At 41.1% G+C, this 23,223-nt stretch overlaps 1 protein-coding gene across 3 annotated transcripts in view; it reads right to left on the reverse strand.

Annotated features, from left to right (window-relative positions):
- Nucleotides 1-23,223, reverse strand: part of PPP2R2B (protein phosphatase 2 regulatory subunit Bbeta) — a 764,919-nt gene that overhangs the window by 506,641 nt on the left and 235,055 nt on the right. For all 3 annotated transcript variants that reach the window (XM_081505075.1, XM_081505076.1, XM_081505041.1), the window contains one exon: nt 13,893-13,970. Coding sequence is in view for 1 of the 3 variants with exons in the window: in XM_081505041.1 (XP_081361167.1) it covers nt 13,893-13,942 (50 nt within the window). In the remaining 2 variants the exon portion in view is untranslated. The remainder of the gene's footprint in view (nt 1-13,892; nt 13,971-23,223) is intronic.

Genomic DNA, 23,223 nt, shown 5'->3' on the forward strand with positions numbered 1-23,223 from the left:
GTGTCCATGTGCTTAATTATTTATTCTCAGCTTTTAAATTCCATTGACAAATAACACAGGGAATAAGCCAGCATGATGCTGAGCCTGCTTAATTAGTAACACAAGGAGAAAACAAAAGGCAAGTTATCGTCTCATACATCCAGATACCAGCTTTAAGGAAGTCAGCCCACAGAAGATTGGCCTTTGGATTTACTGGGGCCCAAAGTGTCTAAACTCTGGGATTTGGTGATGGACAGGGAGGCCTGGCATGCTGCAATCCATGGGGTCACAAAGATGGGACACGACTGAGCAACTGAACTGAACTGAATGTTCTACAAAGAACTAGCCAATGAACTTTTACCCTTTGCCCAGTAGTGGCACTGGTAGTAAAGAACCTGCCTGTCAATGCAGGAGCCATAAGAGACACAGGTTTGATCCCTGGGTCAGGAAGATCCCCTGGAGGAGGGCATGGCAACCCAATCCAGTATTCTTGCCTGGAGAATCCCATGGACAGAGGATTCTTGCCAGCTACAGTCCATGGCGTTGCAAAGAGTCAGACATGACTGAAGTGACTTAGCATGCATTCAGCAATAGAATTCATCTGCCTCTGCTTCCTGTAGTTGACATGGTTCCTCCTGGAAAGCCCAGATTTTATCATAGTATCCTCTACTTGGAGATGATCATGCTGTATCAAGTTCCTGTGCAAGCCTGATCTGTATAGGGCAGCTAGGTTAATCCCATTCTCCTTGTTAATGTTGGTTGAGAAGTGGGTATATGACTCAGACTGAGGCCAAAGGGCCATCATAAGAAATTGTTAGGGGCACTGCAAAAGAATTGTAAAAAAAAAAAAAAAACAAAAAAACCCCACAACAATGTCCTTACACCAGAATTTGTTGTGTCTGAATGTGACACCCTGAATGATTGCAGTTGTCTTGAGACAAAGCTGACATTCCAAGGGCAGCAAAGCAGGGAGATGGAGAGAATCTGAGTCCTGCATGCTGTGCTCCAGCCAGGGAATTAGTCAACTCTGGGGGACACCTGGCTCAGGGCTTATTTTGTGAAAAACTGACTTATGACATTGATCTAAGCTCAACTGTGCTCTTCTGACCCTGGCACCTTACCGTTTATTACTGACCTGCTATTTAAATGAGCATTTTGTGACTAGTAGTTCTCTACCTCATTCAAGCAAAAGTTCAGGTCTTTAAAACGGTCTCTAAGGCCCCTACTTGCACCTGCTTGTCCTTATCTCTGTCTCCACCTCCCACAACTTCTCCCTTTGGTCATTCAACTCCAGCCCCACTACTCTAAAGCCTTTGACTGTGTGGATCACAACAAACTGTGGAAAATTCTTGAAGAGATGGGAATACCAGACCACCTGACCTGCCTCCTAAGAAACCTGTATGCAGGTCAAGAAGCAACAGTTAGAACTGGACATGGAAAAACGGACTGGCTCAAAATTAGGAAAGGAGTACATCAAGGCTGTATATTATCACTTTGCTTATTTAACTTATATGCAGAGTACATCATGTGAAATTCTTGGGCTGAATGAAGCACAAGCTGGAAACAAGATTGCCAGGAGAAATATCAATAAGCTCAGATATGCAGATGACACCACCCTTATGGCAGAAAGTGAAGAGGCACTAAAGAGCCTCTTGATGAAAGTGAAAGAGGAGAGTGAAAAAGCTGGCTTAACACTCAACATTCAGAAAACTAAGATCATGGCATCTGGTCCCATCACTTAATGCAAATAGATGGGGAAAAAATGGAAACAATGTTAGGCTTTATTTTCTTGGACTCCAAAATCACTGCCGATGGTGACTGCAGCCATGAAATTAAAAGACACTTGTTCCTTGTAAGAAAAGTTATGATCAACCTAGACAGCATATTAAAAAAGCAGAGATATCACTTTGCTGACAAAGATCCATGTAGTCAAAGCTATGGTTTTTCCAGTAGTCATGTACAAATGTGAGAGTTGGACCATAAAGTCTGAACTCTGAAGAATTGATTCTTTTGACTTGTGGTGGCTGGAGAAGACTCTTGAGAGTCCCTTGGACTGCAAGGAGATCCAACCAGTCTATCTTAAAGGAGATCAGTCCTGGGTGTTCATTGGAAGGACTGATGCTGAAGCTGAAACTCCAATACTTTGGCCACCTGATGCGAAGAACTGACTCATTGGAAAAGACCCTGATGCTGGGAAAGAGTGAAAGCAGGACAAGAAGGGGATGACAGAGGATGAGATGGTTGGATAGCATCAATGACTCGATGGACATTAGTTTGAGGAAACTCCAAGAGATGGTGAAGGACAGGGAAGCCTGGCGTGCTACCATCCATGGGGTCACAAAGAGTCAGACATGACTAAATGACTGAACAACAACAAAGCCTCGTGTCTAGTCCTTGAACGTACCAGACAAGTTCTTGCCTCAGGACATTTACACTGACCATTACCTCTGTCTGGAACTTGCTTCTGCAGTCATCCACATGACTTGCTCTCTCACCTTCTTCATCTCATTGCCAAAATGTTACCTTTTGCATGACTTCTTGATCATCCTATTTAAAAGTGAACTCCCACATCCCCAGACCCTCCGTTGTTTTCCTTTCTGCAATTGCACTTATAACTTTATAGCTTATATTCCACTTACTTTATCTATTGTCTATCCCTTCTGCTACTGAATCTCCAAGGCCTAGAATGCCTACAACTCAGAAGGTACTGAGTATGTATATAGAAACTAAAGAGGAGGTAATAACTCGGTCACTGTTCCCTAAGTTTTGAGATGAATATTCCTGTTGCAGGGAAAAGTATCTTGAGGAAAGAATTTCCCTTGAGCTGCCATGTGACCACTGCCCTGAATTCTCAAGACTGTCAACCATGTCTTAAATTCACAGTTAGCGCTCCTAGAACACAGTGCTCCCAACCCCAAAGCCACTATCAATTTATATTGCATATACTGGGCAATCTACATTATTGAGCAAGGAAAAATCACTGGTATGGGATTCAAAAGTTTGCTTTCTGGTCTCTATGAGACCATGGGCAATTTAAAATTCATTTCTATCTGTATTAATCTTTTCATCTCTATGAAGAATAATCTATCTACTATCAGTAATATCTATACTATCTCTTTTATCTCTGTAATGTGAGATTATAAAACCTACTCTAGTTATCTCCCATGGGGGTTTTAAGAAATAAATAACTCATACATGTTAAAAGCATAAAAATGCTATGTATATAAATGATGAGTTGTTTCAAACGAGCTATTTTATTCTCCTGTAAACATTCATTAGTGTTGTATTAATGGTAACCATGCTTTTTTTTTCTTTTTTTTTTTTTTTGCTTTGTTGATATTCATTACTTGCTGAAGGCCCTATTCATTAAGTAGTCACTGAGCCCCTTCTTGGTACCAGGCTATTTCCCGGGGATGCACTATCACCATGGTTAAGAGCAAACTCTGACGTCAGACAGGTGTGCTACTGGAGTAGGTGATTAAACTTTTTGTTGTTGTTGTTTAGTTGCTAAGTTGTGCCCAACTCCAACTCTTTGCAACCCTATGGACTGTAGCCCACCAGGCAAGAATTCCCAAGCAAGAATACTGGAGTGGGTTGCCATTTCCTTCTCCAGGGGATCTTCCTGACCCAGGGATCGAATCTGTGTCTCCAGCCTTGGCAGGTGGGTTATTTACCACTGAACCACCAGGGAAGCTCCAGATCATCAAATTTTCAGAGTCTCAATTTCCTTTACTCTAAAACGAGATTAAGTTGCCTTGTATCTTACTATTGTGGCAAAAATTAAATGAGATAGTATATTTAAAGTGATTATAGAACCTGACCCAGTGAAGTCTGATTAAATAGAACTATGATTATTATTACTCTACTGTGGCCAAGTATTGTGCAGTACTTTTCAAGATCTTGTCAACAAAGCTTCAGGGGTGGGGATAAGGAATAGGCTGAGACTCCATGGACTGTAGCCCTCCAGGCTCCTCTGTTCATGGAATTCTCTAGGAAAGAATACTGGAATGGGTAGCCATTCACTTCTCCAGGCAATCTTCCTGACCCAGGGATTGAACCTGGGTCTCCTACATTGCAGACAGATCCTTTACTGTCTGAGCTACTAGGAAAGCCCCTTAGTTAAAACCTAAATAAAACTTGGGTCTATATGTTTAAGAAGCATGGCTAATTCCTATCCCTTTCTTTGATCTAAGATTTGCTGGCAGTTACCATAGCAACTCTCCCCTGCCACCCTCTGCCACTCCACTGTGGGTTGAGCTAGGTGGCTTACTATTTCTCTAGCCCATTCCACACTCACCCGGATTGCAATTGACAACCACTTGCTGCTATCCCTCAGGAGAGTGTAAATGGCTCACAGGAGGGGAGCAATGGTGTCTTGTTCCCTCAGTTGGTACCTGACACTTAGCATTCAGTTGCTCAGTCCTGTCCGACTCTTTGCAACCCCATGGACTGCAGCACGCCAAGCCTCCCTGTCCATCACCAACTCCTGAAGTTTACTCAAACTCATGTCCATTGAGTCAGTGATGCCATCCAAGCATCTCATCCTCTGTCGTCCCCTTCTCCCACCTTCAATCTTTCCCAGCATCAGAGTCTTTTCAAATGAGTCAGCTCTTCGCATCAGGTGGCCAAAGTATCAGCTTCAGCATCAGAGTTTCAGCTTCAGCATCAGTCCTTTCAATGAATATTCAGGACTGATTTCCTTTAGGATGGACTGACTGGATCTCCCTGCAATCCAAGGGACTCTCAAGAGTCTTCTCCAACACCACCCTTATGGCAGAAAGAGAAGAAGAACTAAAGAGCCTCTTGATGAAAGCGACAGAGGAGTGTGAAAAAGTTGGCTTAAAACTCAACATTCAGAAAGCTAAGATCATGGTATCTGGTCACATCACTTCATGGCAAATAGATGGAGAAACAGTGGAAACAGTGGCTGACTTTATTTTGGGGGGCTCCAAAATCACTGCAGATGGTGACTGCAGCCATGAAATTAAAAGATGCTTGCTCCTTGGAAGAAAAGTTATGACCAACCTAGGCAGCATGTTAAAAAGCAGAGACATTACTTTGCCAACAAAGGTCTGTCTAGTCAAAGCTGTGGTTTTTCTGGTAGTCATGTATGGATGTGAGAGTTGGACTATAAAGAAAGCTGAGTACCAAAGAATTGATGCTTTTGAATTGTGGTGTTGGAGAAGACATATAGTAGGTGCTCCATAAATATTTGCTGAGGAAACACATTCAAAGTGACTGCCATTTGGGCAGGGGTGAAATGGACAGCCATGGAGCTTTTTCCCTTTCTTGGCTCAGAAAGGTTTTGTTATCTAATGCTTACAGAGACAACAGGATGTCTGACCTCAGTGCTGTGCATAGGATCTGCTTCCCTTCCCCCACAGAGCCCTGCAAGCTTCCTGCAAGTCCACTTCTCACCAAGGCTCCCTCAGACCATGGCAAACCCGCAGCTCTCTTGCAACAAGACATCCTCCATCAAAGTGGAGAAAAATGCTTTCATCTCATGTCAGTTTGTTCACAATCAGACCAATTTTGCTTCCAGCGGATTGGAGCCCAGTACAAAGTACAGTTGTGAAGGAAATCCCTTTGTACATGACTGGATGCAGAGAGGAGATTCTGGGCTTCCTTTTGACTCACAGAAGGGAGGTTCTTATTTCCTTCAGTGCCTGGGGCAGAGAACTGGGCTGCACAGTAACCTTGTATTTATTGGCACTCTGACTTCCTTTAAAAAGCATTCAAAATACGCTCATACACGCTATCTGCTCTGCTCTCACAATAGCCCCCTGATGTCAGGAAAGAACAAACAGAATTTCTCAGTGTGTCTCTTGTATAGCTTAGTGTTAGTCACTCAGTTGTGTCTGACTCTGCGACCCCATGCAACCCCATGGATTGTAGCCCACTAGGCTCCTCTGTCCATGGGATTTCCCAGTCAAGAATACTGGAGTGGGTAGCCATTCCCTTCTCCAGGGAATCTTCCCTGAGGCAGGGATTGAACCCGGTTCTCCTACATTGCAAGCGGATTCCTTACCATCTGAGCCACCAGAAAAGACCTATGGTAAAGTTATTTGGGATGCCTGTGAAATTTGCAAGGTTTTTAATGTCATCTCAGACATTCTGAACCAGAATCGGTAAGGGTAGGACCTTGAAATATACATTTTAACATCGTCCTCAGGTGATTTATATGGGCTTCTCATGTGGCTCAGTGGTAAAGAATCTGCCTGCCAGTGCAGAAGATGCGAGTTTGATCCCTGGGTCAAGAAGATCCTCGGGAGGAGGAAATGGCAATCCATTCCAGTATTCTTGCCTGAAGAATCCCATGGACAGAGGAGCCTGGTGGGCTACAGTCTGTGGGCTCGCAGAGTCAGACATGAGTAAGCATGCAAGCACGCATGCACATCAGGTGATTCATATGAACAGTAATGTTGAAAATCATTCAGTGACCTAAGATCACTAACTGGGTAGCTTCACCCAGCCTAAAGTTAAAGATAACTGACTTCAAAGTACAGCTTGATTCATAACCCTATATTGGTGGCTTGAGGTTGTTGAACCAGAAAGTGTCTGTCCAAAAACAAGAGTTCTCCTTCCCCAAAGAGGGGGTTTTTATCACAGCTGCCACTGCACCCTACATCCAGAAGTGGGAGGAGCAAGGCCAGTAAGGCTCTATTTTATATCATTTAGGCTAAGATGTGTGAGGTAACGTAACAATCACCCTGTGCTGTTTATGTGGCATAAACATTTAAGAAAGGTTATCTGTCAATCACAGACTTCTTTCCATAAAACAAGAGGGTCGCAGTCTTTACACTGCTTTGAGATAAACCAAACAGTCTTTTTCTTTCTGGGTGACAGCAGAGAGTCACGATGACTGAAGGGAACCTGAAAAATCATTCCTACGATCCCCACATTTCTCAAACATCAACGCAAAGATCTGACATTCTTGCAAATGTTCTAGGTAGAGGAGCCCTGTTTGCTAGAAAGGTCCTCGCTATCATCAATTTTTAGTTTAAGGTATATCGCATACATCGGTAGCCAAATTGATATTTTTCTCTCATTAGGCAACTAACACGCTAGTAAAGTAATGCTCAAAATTCTCCAAGCCAGGCTTCAGCAATACGTGAGCCATGAATTTTCAGATGTTCAAGCTGGTTTTAGAAAAGGCAGAAGAACCAGAGATCAAATTGCCAACATCTGCTGGATCATCAAAAAAGCAAGAGAGTTCCAGAAAAACATCTACTTCTGCTTTCTTGACTCTGCCAAAGCCTTTGACTCTGTGGATCACAACAAACTGTGGAAAATTCTGAAAGAGATGGGAATACCAGACCACCTGACCTGCCTCTTGAGAAACCTGTAGGCAGGTCAGGAAGCAACAGTTAGAACTGGACATGGAACAACAGACTGGTTCCAAATAGGAAAAGGAGTACATCAAGGCTGTATATTGTCACCCTGCTTATTTAACTTATATGCAGAGTACATCATGAGAAACGCTGGCTGGAAGAAACACAAGCTGGAATCAAGATTGCCAGGAGAAATATCAATAACCTCAGATACACAGATAACAGCACCCTTATGGCAGAAAGTGAAGAAGAACTAAAGAGCCTCTTGATGAAAGTGAAAGAGGAGAGTAAAAATTTGGCTTAAAGCTCAACATTCAGAAAACTAAGATCATGGCATCCGGTCCCATCACTTCATGGCAAATAGATGGGGAAGCAGTGGAAACAGTGGCTGAATTTATTTTGGGGGGCTCCAAAATCACTGCAAATGGTGACTGCAGCCATGACATTAAAAGATGCTTACTCCTTGGAAGGAAAGTTTTGACCAGCCTAGACAGCATATTAAAAAGCAGAGACATTACTTTTACAACAAAGGTCCGTCCAGTCAAGGCTATGGTTTTTCCAGTAGTCATGTATGGATGTGAGAGCTGGACTATAAAGAAAGCTGAGCACCAAAGAATTGATGCTTTTGAACTGTGGTGTTGGAGAAGACTCTTGAGAGTCCCTTGGACTGCAAGGAGATCCAACCAGTCTATCCTAAAGGAGATCAGTCCTGGGTGTTCATTGGAAGGACTGATGTTGAAGCTGAAACTCCAATACTTTGGCCATCTCATGCAAAGAGCTGACTCATTTGAAAAGACCCTGATGCTGGGAAAGATTGAGGGCAGGAGGAGAAGGGGATGACAGAGGATGAGATGGTTGGATGGCATCACCGACTCAATGGACATGAGTTTGGGTAAATTCTGGGAGTTGGTGATAGACAGGAAGGCATGGTGTGCTGCGGTTCATGGGGTCGCAAAGAGTTGGACAGGACTGAGTGACTGAATTGAACTGAACTGAAGGCAACTGAATCACTAGACTGCCTCATCCTTTCCTCTACAACTTGTCTTTTTTGGAAGGGGCAGAAAAGGAGGTTATTGCCATGCAGCAAATCAGAACACCATGTTTATTTCTCATGAATAAGATGAAATTACCTATACTGACAGGTGTTAATGAACTGTAGAATGAGGAACAAATGAAAAAAATCCTAGAATTGTAGTGGCAGAAAGAAAATGGTTATATATGACAGCTAAGAAAAAAAACCTAAGAAATCCCACCAGATATTTCTGACTTCTCACACACAGACTCATACACAAAATCTCAAGAAATTGTCTCATGTCCTGTGTAGCCAATTTCCAGCATGTAAAGTGTTCCTAGGATAATGTAGTATAAAACTGCATGAGATGAAATCAGGTATTATTAACATATGAAATATGCATCCTAGGCAAGTCAAACACAAGACTTCACATAGGGAATCAGGAACGCTGAATCTTTCAAGAACTAAAGTAAGTGAACAATGTTTAAACAGCAACCACCAGCAAGAGGGAAAGCTTCAAGCCACAGACAAGTTGTTGGGTGACTGCATGTAAAATCATCTGTATGACGTATGTGGTCTCCTCCAGCTCAGTGGTTCCAAATACCATCTAGTTGCTGATGCCACCCTGCCTCCCAGCTCCATCTCCCATTCTCTCTCCAAAGAGCCACATTCACATACAATTTCCTTCTTAGTATCTACCCCTGAGTGTCTTACAACCATTTCACACTTATGCTCAAAAGGAAGCTCTTGATATCTCTCCAGAAAGGAGTTTAGGACATGCAGCCTCAAAGCAGGCTACTTTGATATATTGACTATTGATTATTTTGAGCTGAAGTCATTTGAAAAACAGTGCATGTAGGAAGAGGCTTTCTCTGAATTCTCTTTATCTACCATAAGACAGATTCCCAAAAGGAACTCATGGTCATGTTATAAGTCCCCTCCCTGGGAATCTTGTCAACCAGGGAAGATTGACTTATCACAGATGGACTTCTTACAGGAGAGAAGATTAGGGGACACCATTGTACAGAAACTTTGTCACAAACTCTCATCTCTTCCAGCTTTTCTTCTAAGAAACCATTCATCTTTCCTAAAAATTATTCATTCTCCTCTAAGAGGCATACATCCTTTCCCCTTCCTCTGTTAAGATGGCATTTGTTGTTCAGTCGCTAAGTTGTGTCTGACTCTTTGCAACCCAATGGACTGCAGCATGCCAGGCTCCTCTGTCCTTCACTATTAAGACAGTATATAAACCATGATCCTTCACGGATCTGATGTGGCAAAGGGGCTTGCATAACTCAATAAAGCTATAAGCCACGCTGTACAGGGCTACCCAAGACGGGTCATAGTGGAGAGTTTTGACAAAACGTGGTCCACTGGAGGAGGGAATGGCAAACCACTCCAGTATTCTTGCCATGAGAACCCCATGAACAGTATGATAAGGCAATAAGACAGTAGGCAAACTCTCAAATCGCTCTGCCTTTTTAGTATTCACTTTTTTACCTGAGTTGCCTCCATGCACATGGTCAAAGTTCATGCATCTGTATATGTTTTCTCCTGTTGATCTGCCTGTTGCTAGTTTATTTCACAGATGCATGAACATTAGAGAGGGGTGGGAATCCCCAAACGTGCTTCATTTCCACATTTCTCACCATCTCAATAACTTGTGCCTACAAACCATCCAATTGTTCAAGGCCAAAACCTAGGAGCTCTCTTAATCCCCTGCTTTACCTCTCCCTTAAAGTCCACTTTCTGACCCCCAGAATATATAGAGTCTCTTCCTTTCTCATCATTTGTAACTTCTCCTCGCTAATAAAGCCACATTGCCTCTCATCAGAATTCTGATAAGAACTATTTCAATAGTAACCTCAAATACATGAGATTTCAGTCTCTTGTATTCAAAGCACTTTAGTCTTTAGTCAAAGCACTTTGTCTTTAGCTCACCTTGCCCTTAACACATTTGTTGATGTAACGCCTTATTCTCCTGTACCAATGCCTGTTTCCCTTTAAATGGTGAATTCATTGAAAGCTTGGACTATATTTATCTTTATAACACTTTCACTTTCTGGGGTAGGGCCTTAGGTCTAAAGAGTGCTCACTAAATTTATTGTTGGACTTATAGTTCAGTTCAGTTACTCAGTCATATCCAACTCTTTGCGACCCCATGGTCTATGACACACCAGGCTTCCCTGTCCGTCACCAATTCCTGGAGCCTATTCAAACTTCTGTCCATTGAGTTGGTGATGCCATCCAAGCATCTTATCCTCTGTCTTCCCCTTCTCCTCCCACCTTCAATCTTTCCCAGCATCAGGGTCTTTTCCAATGAGTCGGTTCTTCGCATTAGGTGGCCAAAGTATCAATCATCTAATATCCTACTAAATAATTTGGAATGTGAAAAAAATCTAGCCTACTAGTTGATACTCATGATATACATTTAATTAAATCAGCAGTAACAGAGCCATATTGATCTTGGAAAAATAAATTAGTAATACTGATCCTTTCTTTATTAAACATTTTGATATTTTGTTCATCATGGATTTGTCTCAGTAACTTTGGTTTTTAAAAAATATTGAATTAAAATATTTATCTGTATTTTTGTCACTTCACCTAGTCTCAGCCCTGCCTTTATAATACAGTAATAGCAGGTAATGTGACCTGAGCATCTTATAAAAACCTAGATTTCATAGTTACCTAGCCCTCACACCATTCTAATTGATACCTATATTATTATCTTCATTTTGCAGACAAGGGAACTTAAGCACAGGGACATTAAATGACTTGGCCAAGGTAACCAGCTAGAAAGCAGTAGAAATGGAACAGAAAAGTCATTCATGGAAATAAGTAAAGTGGGAGGGAAATATTATATATTATTTATATGTGGAATCTAAAAATAATACAAATGAATCTATGTACAAAATAGATACAAACTAGCATTCATAAAAGAGATAAACAACAAGGATTTACTGTATAGTACATTATATTCAATATCCTGTAACAACCTATAACGGAAACATAATCTGCAAAAAAGTGTATAACACTGAATCACTTTCTGTGATTAATTTAAGTACACCTTAAACTAACACAATATTCTAAGTCAATGATACCTCAGTTTTTTAAAAAAGGAAATTCATTAAACAAAAAGAAAAAAGCTGAATAATTTTTATTGACTTTGAACAGTGCAGAAAACCAACTTGGATAGAACAGTCCAATTTTTAAAAACCTAATTTTTAAGAACCTTGATTTTTATTAATTGAAGGTCACTCATTAATTCACTCAACAAATATTCAACTGCCATTGAGGTAGTATTAGTTGGACATGTTAGGGTCCAATCTGATTCTCCTCTTAAAGAGCGATTCTCCATTTTTCCACCACTTTAGAGTGATTTTTTTTTTTAAGACAAAAGTCAAGAGTGATTATCATTCTGACTCTATGACTCAATTAATGGTTAGTTCAAGTGAGTTACAGTACTTACTTATGAGCAGCAGATATTTAAACCCATCTTCTGTTCACCTGCCATGATGATTATAAGGGCATATGTGAAAAATGCCAATTCCTGTGCCTTATTCCAACCTATTATGTGACAATCTCTGTGTTCACAACAGTGTTTAAAGAGCTGGGCTTGGGGTCCTGTAGACTGTGTTGAAACCCAGCTCACCTGTTGATTAGCTAGGGAGCCTTTGGCAAAGACCTTATTCATTACTTATTTGTTTAGCTTTAATATCTTTATAAGTTAAGTGGGAATAAAAACACCTACCACTTATAAGGTTTTGGTGAGGGTTAAAATTAGAATGAAGGTCTAATTATAATATTTGTAATAATTGCTTACAAATACTGAGTACTCACAAAGTGCAAAGCACTGTACAAATGCTATACCTACATTGTTATTCATTTGTTTTAAGCACTTATTAGAGTAACACTACATAGTAAGTCCTCCACTGATTGGTCCTTGAGTAGACACTCATAGTCCTTATAATAGGTGGGGAGCCAGTAACACAGACAAGATTTAAGTTCAGAGTCTGAGAGTAATGGATAATCTGGAACAAGCCATCTAGCCTGGTGATCGCAAAAGCCAGTCCACATCATCAGAATTATCTGATGAGCTCATTAAAATACATTGTATCACCCTGGTCATCTAACCCCTAAGTCAGTATCTCCAAGACCTGGAAGTCTCGCTTATTTAAAAAGCACAAGTGATTTGGAATCAAAGCCAAGATTTAAAACAACTGATTAACTTGAGCTTCAGTTTTCTTAAGATTCATAAGGTTAGGGAGTAAGGCATTTTTTTCCCTTCCCTTTTTTTTCCTAGCACTTAGGTCAGTGCTGCCATATAGAAGACCCAAATATTTTTGATCAGATGAACATAAATCGGCCTACTAAAACCTGCTCTGTCTACTTCATGGGGGCTTTGTAAGAATTGTTTGTAAAGCTTCATTTGATTGTGCATTGAAAAAATAGCAAATGCTATAGAAAACTATAATTCTATAGATTTAGTCATTAATTTATCTTAGAGTGCTTTCTCTCATTCTTTACTCATAAATTGCTTGGTTTTAAGATATCCACCATTAATTATGTTGTGTTTCTAGAAATGAATTACAGCAAGATTGAAGATAAAATACCTCCTCCAAATTGTTCAAAATAATTTTTATTTAAGCAATTTTTTACTAAGAATTTAAATGTTATAGAATGACCCAAAATGACCCATGCATTTATGCATGTTAGTTTCCATATTCAGGTTCAACTCTGTTAACTATTCACATTCTCACTCATTGATACTAGTTTTAGACCTGCCTTATACCACACCTGGTATCTATATCTACCATCCATGCAGTATAGTCTGCTTCAGGCAACTTTTACTGCATTCTGCCATGACAGGTAAACCTTGATTTAAAACACCCAGAAGTGCCATTCTAGTTCCTTCCAATTGCTTATTACTAAGCTGTTTTGAAACACAGACATCTTATGGGAAAGTCTTAAAGGTCTCCAAGCTCAGGCTTATAAGGGAGGAAAGTGAAGAGAATTAAATGCAAGTTCTTCAACAGGAGGAAAAGGAATGCATTATCCCAGGTAAAGAACCTGGAATAGGATAATCTCTTGAGAGCCAGAAAGGAAATTATACGCTGATATTGGGAATCAATGTACCCACAGTTTGTATTCAAGTCAGATTTGAATTCCTCTTTCTCTCCATATGTTTCGGGTACAGTGGCAAGTCATCTTCAACATGGAATGGAAGGATGAGATGAATGTCTGACCACCTTGAAATGTTTGCTTTGAGAATCCTATAGAGCTAACAGCCCATCCTGAAACAAGACTTGCCTGGTTTAGCCAGTCTCTCTGCCAACCAATTTCACTGAAAGTTTGTTTCAGTGCTGCCTCATTAGTGGGAATAAAATAAGCTTCAATAGGAAAAAAAGGAGGTGGGGTAAAAAGAGAGGATTAAATCCATTTCTAGCTCAGAATGCTATTCTGGGATGTGTGGGGACTTACATTCATGGACACAGATGAATGTTTCAGATCTGGAACCAACTCAAACCCCAAGGAGGCAAGGAAAAGGGGGCGCAGGAGCTTTCTCCTACCTTCTGTGGCTCCAATCTCCACAGTGCCTTTCACCTGGCTGAAGCACCATAGTGTGTCCTGGGTGAGTGCCCCAAGTCCTGAAAGCAACACAAGGAGACACTTGGGGTTAGGTGAGGGCCCCCAGTTGTCCTGAAAAGACCAAGAAGGAAAGAAACACAGAGTGTAATCTATGAGCTTCTAAAAGAAGTCTTGCACACCAGGTATCATCTTGGGAAGAGGAGACCCTTGTGGTTCCTAGAAGGATGCCCGTTCTGCAAGTATGGCGTCCTGCAGCAAATCACAGCTCTGGCTCCTCCATCTATCTGTGCCAGGGCCAGTCTGAGCTGGAGCCACCCTAGCTGTCCCTTCTTGGCCCCTGGCAGTGTCCTGGAGCAGTTACAGCCGGCCTGCGGTCACACCCTGTGTGACTGCCCCTTTTCATGGGAACGCTAAGGCTGGCCATTGTTTTCCCTCCCTGATGGTGGAGGGAGAAAGAGGCAGTTTGTCAGAGGGGAGAGAGGAAAAGAAAGGCAACTTTTTTTTTTTTAAACTGGTCTCACAGCTTGCATGGCTGAATGGCCAGTAAGGGGTCAGATACTCAGAGAACTCCCATCTCTCTTGTTCCCTTCTTGACTGCTTGCCAAAGTCGGAGCTGACTGGAGAGCAGAGGAAAGTGAAACAGGATTGGTGATGCGGGTGGGAGGTGGCTAACACAGGGCTGGGGATTCAGTTCTGACGAATGTGGTGCCTCTTTTGGTCGGTGGGGATTTCTGTTTCAAATTCGAATTGGACCTTTGGTAGGGTTAGATTTTCTGACTTATTATGACTTCCAATTCCTCAAAATATATGTAACTAATACTAATGCATATACTTATATATATATATATATATATATATATGTACATACACACACACACACACATACACACACAGATATATATATTGAAGTCACAATGGCCCTTTTCAGAACATTTTTGGATGCAGCAGTGGCAGTCTACTTATCAACAGCATAGATGTTCCTTTCAATTCCACTGGGTTTCACAATTAAGGGGAATATTGCATCATCACATTTTGGGAGAGTCTATCAATTTAAGAATGATTATATTAGCAGAAAAAAATCAAATATTGAAACCAAATTGACCTTTTGAAAACACACAGAGAGCTAAGCAGCTGTCCTCATCACCCATGACAGACTTTTCCTGGACTCCTACATGGAAACCCTCGCTCACATGATCACTTGAGAGCGGCATTGTTGCCCACCTGCTTTTCTCACTGTTGCTGACGGCACACTGGATGGAAGCCGCACCGGGTCATCACACAGAGGTTACGCTCTGCAGTCAGCTTTGTAGAGTGGCTCTGACCTGACACAAGTCCCCAGACATGATGAGTCTGTGTTTTCCATTTTAAAAATGACAGTTATAATACAGTACCCATCACTTAGAGTTGTCCATTTTGAAGGCACTAAGCACAGTCAAGTAGCTTAATAAAGAATATTATAATTGGTGAAGGACCTAAAATGTTCACTAGTTAATAAAAAGAAGAAGAAGAACTTTAGCTGACCAAATTTCAGTTAGTAGCTATGAAGTACACACTGCGCTAAATACTTTAAATGCATTAGCCTATTCTCACATCTCCTCTCACTGAGGAGGGTACTACTAGAACCCCACTTTACAGGTGAAGAACCTGAGACCCAGGAAGTTTTCAGAACTCATCTGAGACCATACCTAGGACGTGGCTGAGCTGGGATTTCCACTCTGGCTGTTTGAATTCCAGTATTCCCTCTTTGCCAAAGTCATCCTACCCATGAAATCCTAATATTCCCAGTGTGCCCAGGTCAGCCTGCCCATCTCATAGTCAGAGTCCTTAGGCCCAGAGAGGCTACACAGCTTGAACTAAAGTCTCATTTGAAAAGCTGAGCTAGAATACAGTTTCAGATGTCAGTAATGAAAATACCTGTCTCTCCTCTAAGACTACACAGGGCTATAATTTCTCAATAAAAGGCCACAACCCACAGGCCTATTGCTGATCCTTTCTTGTATTTCTGGGGTTTCCCTGGTAGCACAGCTGGTTAAGAATCCACCTGCAACGTGGGTTTCTAGCTTGTATTTCTAGCTCTGGCCTTGGATTTCAATGTTAGGCTTTCTTTGATAAGTTTCTACTCTTCCTTTGTGAGTCATGCTAGTCCTCTCTAACTGCCAGTTTTACTGCTGGGTCTGGACTGCTCCTGTCTCTCAGGGAACACCAGCTACAGATGAAGTTTTTCCTGACGTTTGTCTTAGTGCAATTCCTATACCAGTGAGTCTAACTCCATACTTAAGAGTTCTGACTCTAAGTGTAAACTCTGCTCCTATTATCACAAAAAAAAGTGCTTTAAACTAAGCAGACATATATAACTCTGAAACACACACATACAGAGGTAGATTTAAATATGGGCCTTTTCATTTGCAGCAACATGGATGAATCTAGAGATTACCATACTAAGTGAAGTAAGTTAGAAGAGAAAGACAAATATTATGTGATATCACTTATATGTATAATCTAAAATATGACACAAATGAACCTATCTATAAAACATAATCAGACACACAGATTTAGAGAACAGACTGGTGGTTGCCAAGGGGGAGGCGGTAAGGGAGGGATGGATTGGGAGCTTGGGATTAACAGATAGAAACCACTATATATAGGATGGATAAACAGCAAGGTTCTACTGTGTAGCACTGAGAACTATATTCAATAACCTGTTAAACCATAATGGAAAAAATAAGAAAAAGAATGTACATCTATATACATATATATGTAACTGATCACCTTGCTATACAGCAGAAATCAACATATTATAAATCTATACTTCAACAACTTAAAAAAAAAATATGAGCCTTTGTATGGGTATTTATTTTCCTTCATGAAATTTTAGCTTTAGCTAGAAACTTACTTATTGTCAATCAACTTATTTCACACGTGAAAAGACCAAGTCATAGAGAATTCCTAATTTGCTGAGAGTTACAGAGCAAGGGATCATGTGACCAATGTCAGTGACATTTCCAACCATCACCCACAAACATGGCTGCCTGGGCCCATGAGCTCTGTTGATTAGTATGAGAGGTTAAAGCAGCCAATGTAACTGCCAGTTTTCTCATCCAAGGAAGTCTTCAGACCCAGTTTTTGTCTTCCACCAAGATCATTGCCTAGTGATGGCATTAGTGATGTAAAGAGAGTTTGGATCATGCCATCTCTATCCTAAAAGAGCTAGACAGCAGCTAAAGACACAAATGCCTTGATCAATTAGGATGGGAAAGGCTGGCTAGCTGTCAGATGCCCAGCAGAGTTGATACATGACCTGAGTCAGTGATCACCTCAGAAATGGCAGGGATGGTGGGACCTGTACAAAGGGGGCAACAGCTACTCAGTACCAGCTAATCGCTGCCATGAAGGATTTTAGTCCAGTGTTACTGGATTGCCTGGATTTTGTTTAATTTTCAGAAGAAGCGGGAAATCTGGATTATTATGCATAAACTCAAAATTTTTTAATGTAGTCAATCAGTTCAAATTTGAACACTGTGTGTCTGAGCCAACACAGGGCAAACACACCACATCTGCACATTGAGTATGATCTGTATATCACCAATTTGCAAATCTCGGGCTAGAATATCTGAATCGAATGACACCTTAGATAGTACCTAGTCTGATTCTTTCCATTTGACAGATTAGGAAGCAAGACCCCAAGAGGGGAGAGGACTCACAATACAGTAAAGGTACTGTTGCAGACCTAGTACTCTAAGACGGCCGTTTTATTTCTGATACCAGATTTTTCTTTTACCACCAGGCTCCCTCTCATGGTGATGATTTAGTAAGATACCCGTCTGGTTTAGTGAATGTGCTTTAGGGACGTATATTAATTTCTATAGTGGATGGGCTGGGAGAAAGAAGTTGACATAGGTGAGAAAGGAAAACGTGTTTCTCTTAAATTGCTTGCCTTGAGCCTTTCCCTGAATCTTGGTGCCAAATGGCACTCCAGTTGCTATGGTAATGTTGTCAATAAGCCATTCTCTACCAGACCACATAGCTGCACATCCCAGAAGATGCTTACTCCTCTCTTCTCACAGCTATGGCCCAGGAAGTTCTGAGTGTCACTTACTGGAAGGCCAGGAGGGCAGCCCACAGATGGCATGCACCTGTCTTCTTTCTAGGTTCATGTAAAAGCTGATTTCTGAATTTGATCAGCCCTTGGAGAGCATGTGGTCCAATAGCCTCATTAAAAGCAGAGACCCTAGGGCCCAGAGGGGACACACAGTGAGTTCACAGCAGAGTTGGAGCTAGATGCCAGCGCTCCTATGCCCAGCACTGGCTCTCTTCTTGCGCTGCCCCAGCAGGGCCCTTTCGAAGCTGGGGGTCAGCCTTTGTGCTGCCTCTTCTGTGCCAACTTGGCTGTGGGAATACAATGAACAGAGGGTGTGACATGCAGCCAATAAGCTCCTTGTTGATTGGGAGACTGATGTAAAGAGTTGTTTTCAGGGGCTTGGCATCAGCAGCATGCTTCTCTCTGCAGAGAGAGACAGGGACAGAGACAAGAGAAGGACTTGATCCTTACCCAGATTTTCTTTGAGAAGAATCTATTTTGCAGTTGGCTATGAGACAGCTGTAGATGTGTATTCAACTACATAGAAAGAGCCTACAATTGTGCAATTCTGAGTGTGTTGTCATGAGGAGACCATGATGACTTAAAAAAGGCTCTCAGTGTGAATGTATGTCTCACTATCACAACAGCCACAACTTAATATAAAAATTTTTCTATCTAGGATGCTCGATCTCTAAGAGGAGAGATCACATCAGAGAGAGTTAAAAATAAAAAAGACTGTATATTTGTGTATTAGTGAGTCACTTTGCTGTACAGGAGAAATTAACATAACATTGTAAATCATCTATATTTTAAATTAAAAAAGTATATTATACTATACTTTTATATTTATACTATACTATTATATTTATACTATAATTTTAAAAAGAGAACTCTAGACTTAGACAAATACAAGACAGGTGTTTATTTTTATTTAAAACTTGCTACCTTAACATCTTACACATTTCTCCATTTTAGCAATTGCCGCTGTGTTTAGTAAAAATAGGTCATTTCTACATACTCAGCTTGCCTGTGAGCTCGTGAAGAACAGGAACACATGAACAAGAACAGTGAAGGTACTAACAAATATTATCATATTTTTATTTTTTTAATTTTTAAATTTTTACTTATTTATATTTATTTGGCCGCACTGAGTCATAACTGCAGCATGTGGGATCTAATTCCCTGCATGTATGTGTGCATGCTCAGTCATGTCTGACTCTTTGCAACCCCATGGACTGTAGCCCTCCAGGCTCCTCTGTCCATAGGGTTTTTTCAGGCAAGAATACTGGAATGGATTGTCATTTCCTCCTCCAGGGGATCTTCCTGACTCAGGGATCAAACCCAAGTCTCTTGCATTAGCAGGAGGATTCCTTACCACTGCACCACCTGGGAAGCCCTTAATTCCAAGAATAGGGATCAAACAAGGCCCTCTGCATTGGGAGTGCAGAGTCTTAGCCACGGGACCACCAGGGAAGTTTCAATATGTTAGATTTTTTAAGTCAAACTTTTCCTTTGCATGGAATTGAAGCAACCATTAGTGATATCACACTGAAATCATTATTGGATCGATTTTGTTGGGTTTAATTCACTGCAAAGGCAAAAAGATATGGCACTGAAAGATGAACTCCCCAGGTCAGTAGGTGCCCAATATGCTACTGGAGAAGAGCAGAGAAAAAGCTCCCGAAGGAGTGAAGAGGCTGAGCCAAAGTGGAAACAACACCCAGTTGTTGATGTGTCTGGTGGTGGAAGTAAAGTCCGATGCTGTAAAGAACAATATTGCATAGAAACCTGGAATGTTAGATCCATGAATCAAGGTAAATTGGAAGTGGTCAAACAGGAGATGGCAAGAGTGAACATTGATATTTTAGGAACCAATGAACTAAAATGGACCAGAATGGATGAATTTAATTCAAATAAGCATTATATCTACTGTCATGAGCAAGAATCCATTAGAAGAAATGGAGTAGCCATCATGGTCAACAAAAAAGTATGAAATACAGTACTTGGGTGCGATCTCAAAAATTACAGAATGAACTCTGTTAGTTTCCAAGGCAAACTATTCAATATCACAGCAATCCAAGTCTATACCCCAATCACTAATGCCAAAGAAGCTAAAGTTGAATGGTTCTATGAAGACTTACAAGACTTTCTAGAACTAACACCAAAAAAGATGTCCTTTTTATCATAGGGGACTGGAATGCAAAAGTAGGAAGTCAAGAGATAGTTGGGGTAACAGGCAAATTTGACCTTGGAGTACAGAATGAAGCAGGGCAAAGGCTAATAGAGTTTTACCAAGAGAACACATTGGTCATAGCAAACACTCTCTTCCAACAACACAAGAGAAGACTTTACACATGGACACAACCAGATGGTCAATACTGGAATCAGATTGATTATATTCTCTGAAGCCGAAGATGGAGAAGCTCTATACAGTCAGCAAAAGCAAGACCGGGAGCTGACTGTGGCTCAGATCATGAACTCCTTATGCCAAATTCAGACTTAAATTGAAGAAAATAGGGAAAATCACTAGGCCATTGAGGTATGACCTAAATCAAATCCCTTACGATTATACAGTGGAAGTGACAAATAGATTCTGGAGATTAGATCTGACACAGTGCCTGAAAAATTATGGGTGGAGGTTTGTAACACTGTACAGAAGGCAGTGATCAAAACCATCCCCAAGAAGAAGAAATGCAAAAAGGCTAAATGGTTGTCTGAGGAAGCCTTACAAATAGCTGAGAAAAGAAGAGAAGCAAAAGCAAAGGAGAAAAGGAAAGGTATACCCATCTGAATGCAGAGCACCAAAGAATAGCAAGGAGAGATGAGAAAGCCTTCCTAAGTGAACAATGCAGAGAAATATAGGAAGAAAATAGATTGAGAAAGACTAGAGATCTCTTCAAGAAAATTAGAGATACCAAGGGAGCATTTCATCCAAAGATGGGCACAATAAAGGACAAAAATAGTATAGACCTAACAGAAGCAGAAGATATTAAGAAGAGATAGCAATAATACACAGAAAAACTATACAAAAAAGATCTTAACACAGATAACTATGATGGTGTGATCCCTCACCTAGAGCCAGACATCTTGGAGTGTGAAGTCAAGTGGGCCTTAGAAAGCATCACTATGAACAAAGCTAGTGGAGGTGATGGAATTCCAGCTGAGCTATTTCAAGTCCTAAAAGATGTTGCTGGGAAAGTGCTACACTCAATATGCCAGCAAATATGGAAAACTCAGTAGTGGCCACAGGACTGGAAAAGGTCAGTTTTCATTCCAATCCCAAAGAAGGGCAATGCCAAAGAATGTTCAAACGACCAAACAACTGCACTCGTCTCACACGCTAGCAAAGTAATGCTCAAAATTCTCCAAGCCATGCTTCAACAGTATGTGAACTGAGAACTTCCAAAGGACTGATGCTGAAGTTGAAACTCTAATGCTTTGGCCACCTGATGCGAAGAACTGACTCCGTAGAAAAGACCCTGATGCTGGGAAAGATTGAAGGCAGGAGGAGAAGGGGACGACAGAGGATGAGATTGCGGGATGGCATCACCAACTTGATGGACATGAAGTTGAGCCAGCTCTGAGAGTTGGTGATGGACAGGGAAGCCTGGCATGCTGCAGTCCACGGGGTCACAAAGCGTCAGAAATGATGGAACGACTGAACTGAACTGATGGGGATCACAACAAAATGTGGAAAATTCTTAAAGAGATGGAAATACCAAACCGTCTTACCTGTCTCCTGAGAAACCTGTATGCAGGTCAAGAAGCAACAGTTAGAACAAGACATGGAACAATGAACTGGTTCAAAACTGGGAAAGGAGGACACCAAGGCTGTATATTGTCACCCTGTTTATTTTACTTTTATGCAGAACACATCATGTGAAGTGCCAGGCTGGATGAAGCACAAGCTGGAATCAAGATTGCTGGAAAAAATATCAATAACCTCAGACATGCAGATGACACCACCCTATGGCAGAAAGCAAAGAAGAAACTAAAGAGCCTCTTGATGAAGGTGAAAGACAAGAGTGAAAAAGCTGGCTTAAAACTTAACATTCAAAAAATGAAGATCATGGCATCTGGTCCCATCACATCATGGCAAATTGATGGGGAAACAATGGAAACAGTGAGAGACTTTATTTTCTTGGGCTCCAAAATCACTCTGGATGGTGACTGTAGCCATGAAATTAAAAGATGCTTGCTCCTTGGTAAGAAAACCTATGACAAACCTAGGCAGCATATTTTAAAGCAGAGACATCACTTTGTTGATAAAGATCTATATAGTCAAAGCTATAGTTTTTCAAGTTTTCATGTATGGATGTGAGAGTTGGACCATAAAGAAGGCTGAGTGCTGAAGAATTGATGCTTTTGAACTGTGGTGTTGGAAAAGACTGTTGAGAGTCCCTTGGACTGCATGGAGTCAAACCAGTTAATCCTAAAGGAAATCAATCCTGAATATCCGTCAGAGGCACTGATGCTGAGGCTGAAGCTCCAGTACTTTGGCCACCTGATGCAAAGAGCCGACTAATTGGAAAAGACCCTGATGCAGGGAAAGATGAAGGCAGAAGGAAAAGGGGAAAGCCAAGAACAAGATGGTTGGATGGCATCACTGACTCTATGGACATGAGTTTGAATAAGCTCTGGGAGATGATGAAGACAGGGAAGTCTGGTTTGCTGCAGTCCATGGGGTCTCAGAGAGTCGGACACGACTGAGAGACTGAATAGCAACTATTCACTGTGTGATTTTAATCAACAAGCAAATTGTTAATTGGCTAAACTGACTTTCAAACTATCTGATGGGAGGAAGGACAAGAGGATGGGAGATAGTGGCTATATTGACTGATTTATTAAGAAAGAAGAATCCACAAGAACTCAAGATGACTGGATGTATGAGTGAGAAAGGGATGAGGGGACAAAATCTGGGACTATGGGTGAGACAGTGGAGCCATTCATTTTTATTTTTCTTTTGATTCTACATCCTAAGAATTTATTTGCTGAACAAAAGAAAAAGTTTTTATACTCTCAAAGAAGTAACAGCACAGCAATGTGCCTGACTGAAGATCTCACTCCAGTTTACTAATCAAAGGAAATGGAGCTGCCTAAGAACTTTAAAAAGATGGATGTAAATTTTTGTGTGTTAGATATTGAGAAAATGAGAAGACAGCTATTCTTCCCCCAATGCATCCTAGCATGTCATTTGGGAATAGGATTAAAAAGTAGCATATCTCAAAGCATTA

This window comes from Giraffa tippelskirchi, chromosome 6, assembly GCF_054371585.1.
Source record: "Giraffa tippelskirchi isolate mGirTip1 chromosome 6, T2T-mGirTip1v1.2.pri, whole genome shotgun sequence".
NCBI classification, from domain to species: domain Eukaryota; kingdom Metazoa; phylum Chordata; class Mammalia; order Artiodactyla; family Giraffidae; genus Giraffa; species Giraffa tippelskirchi.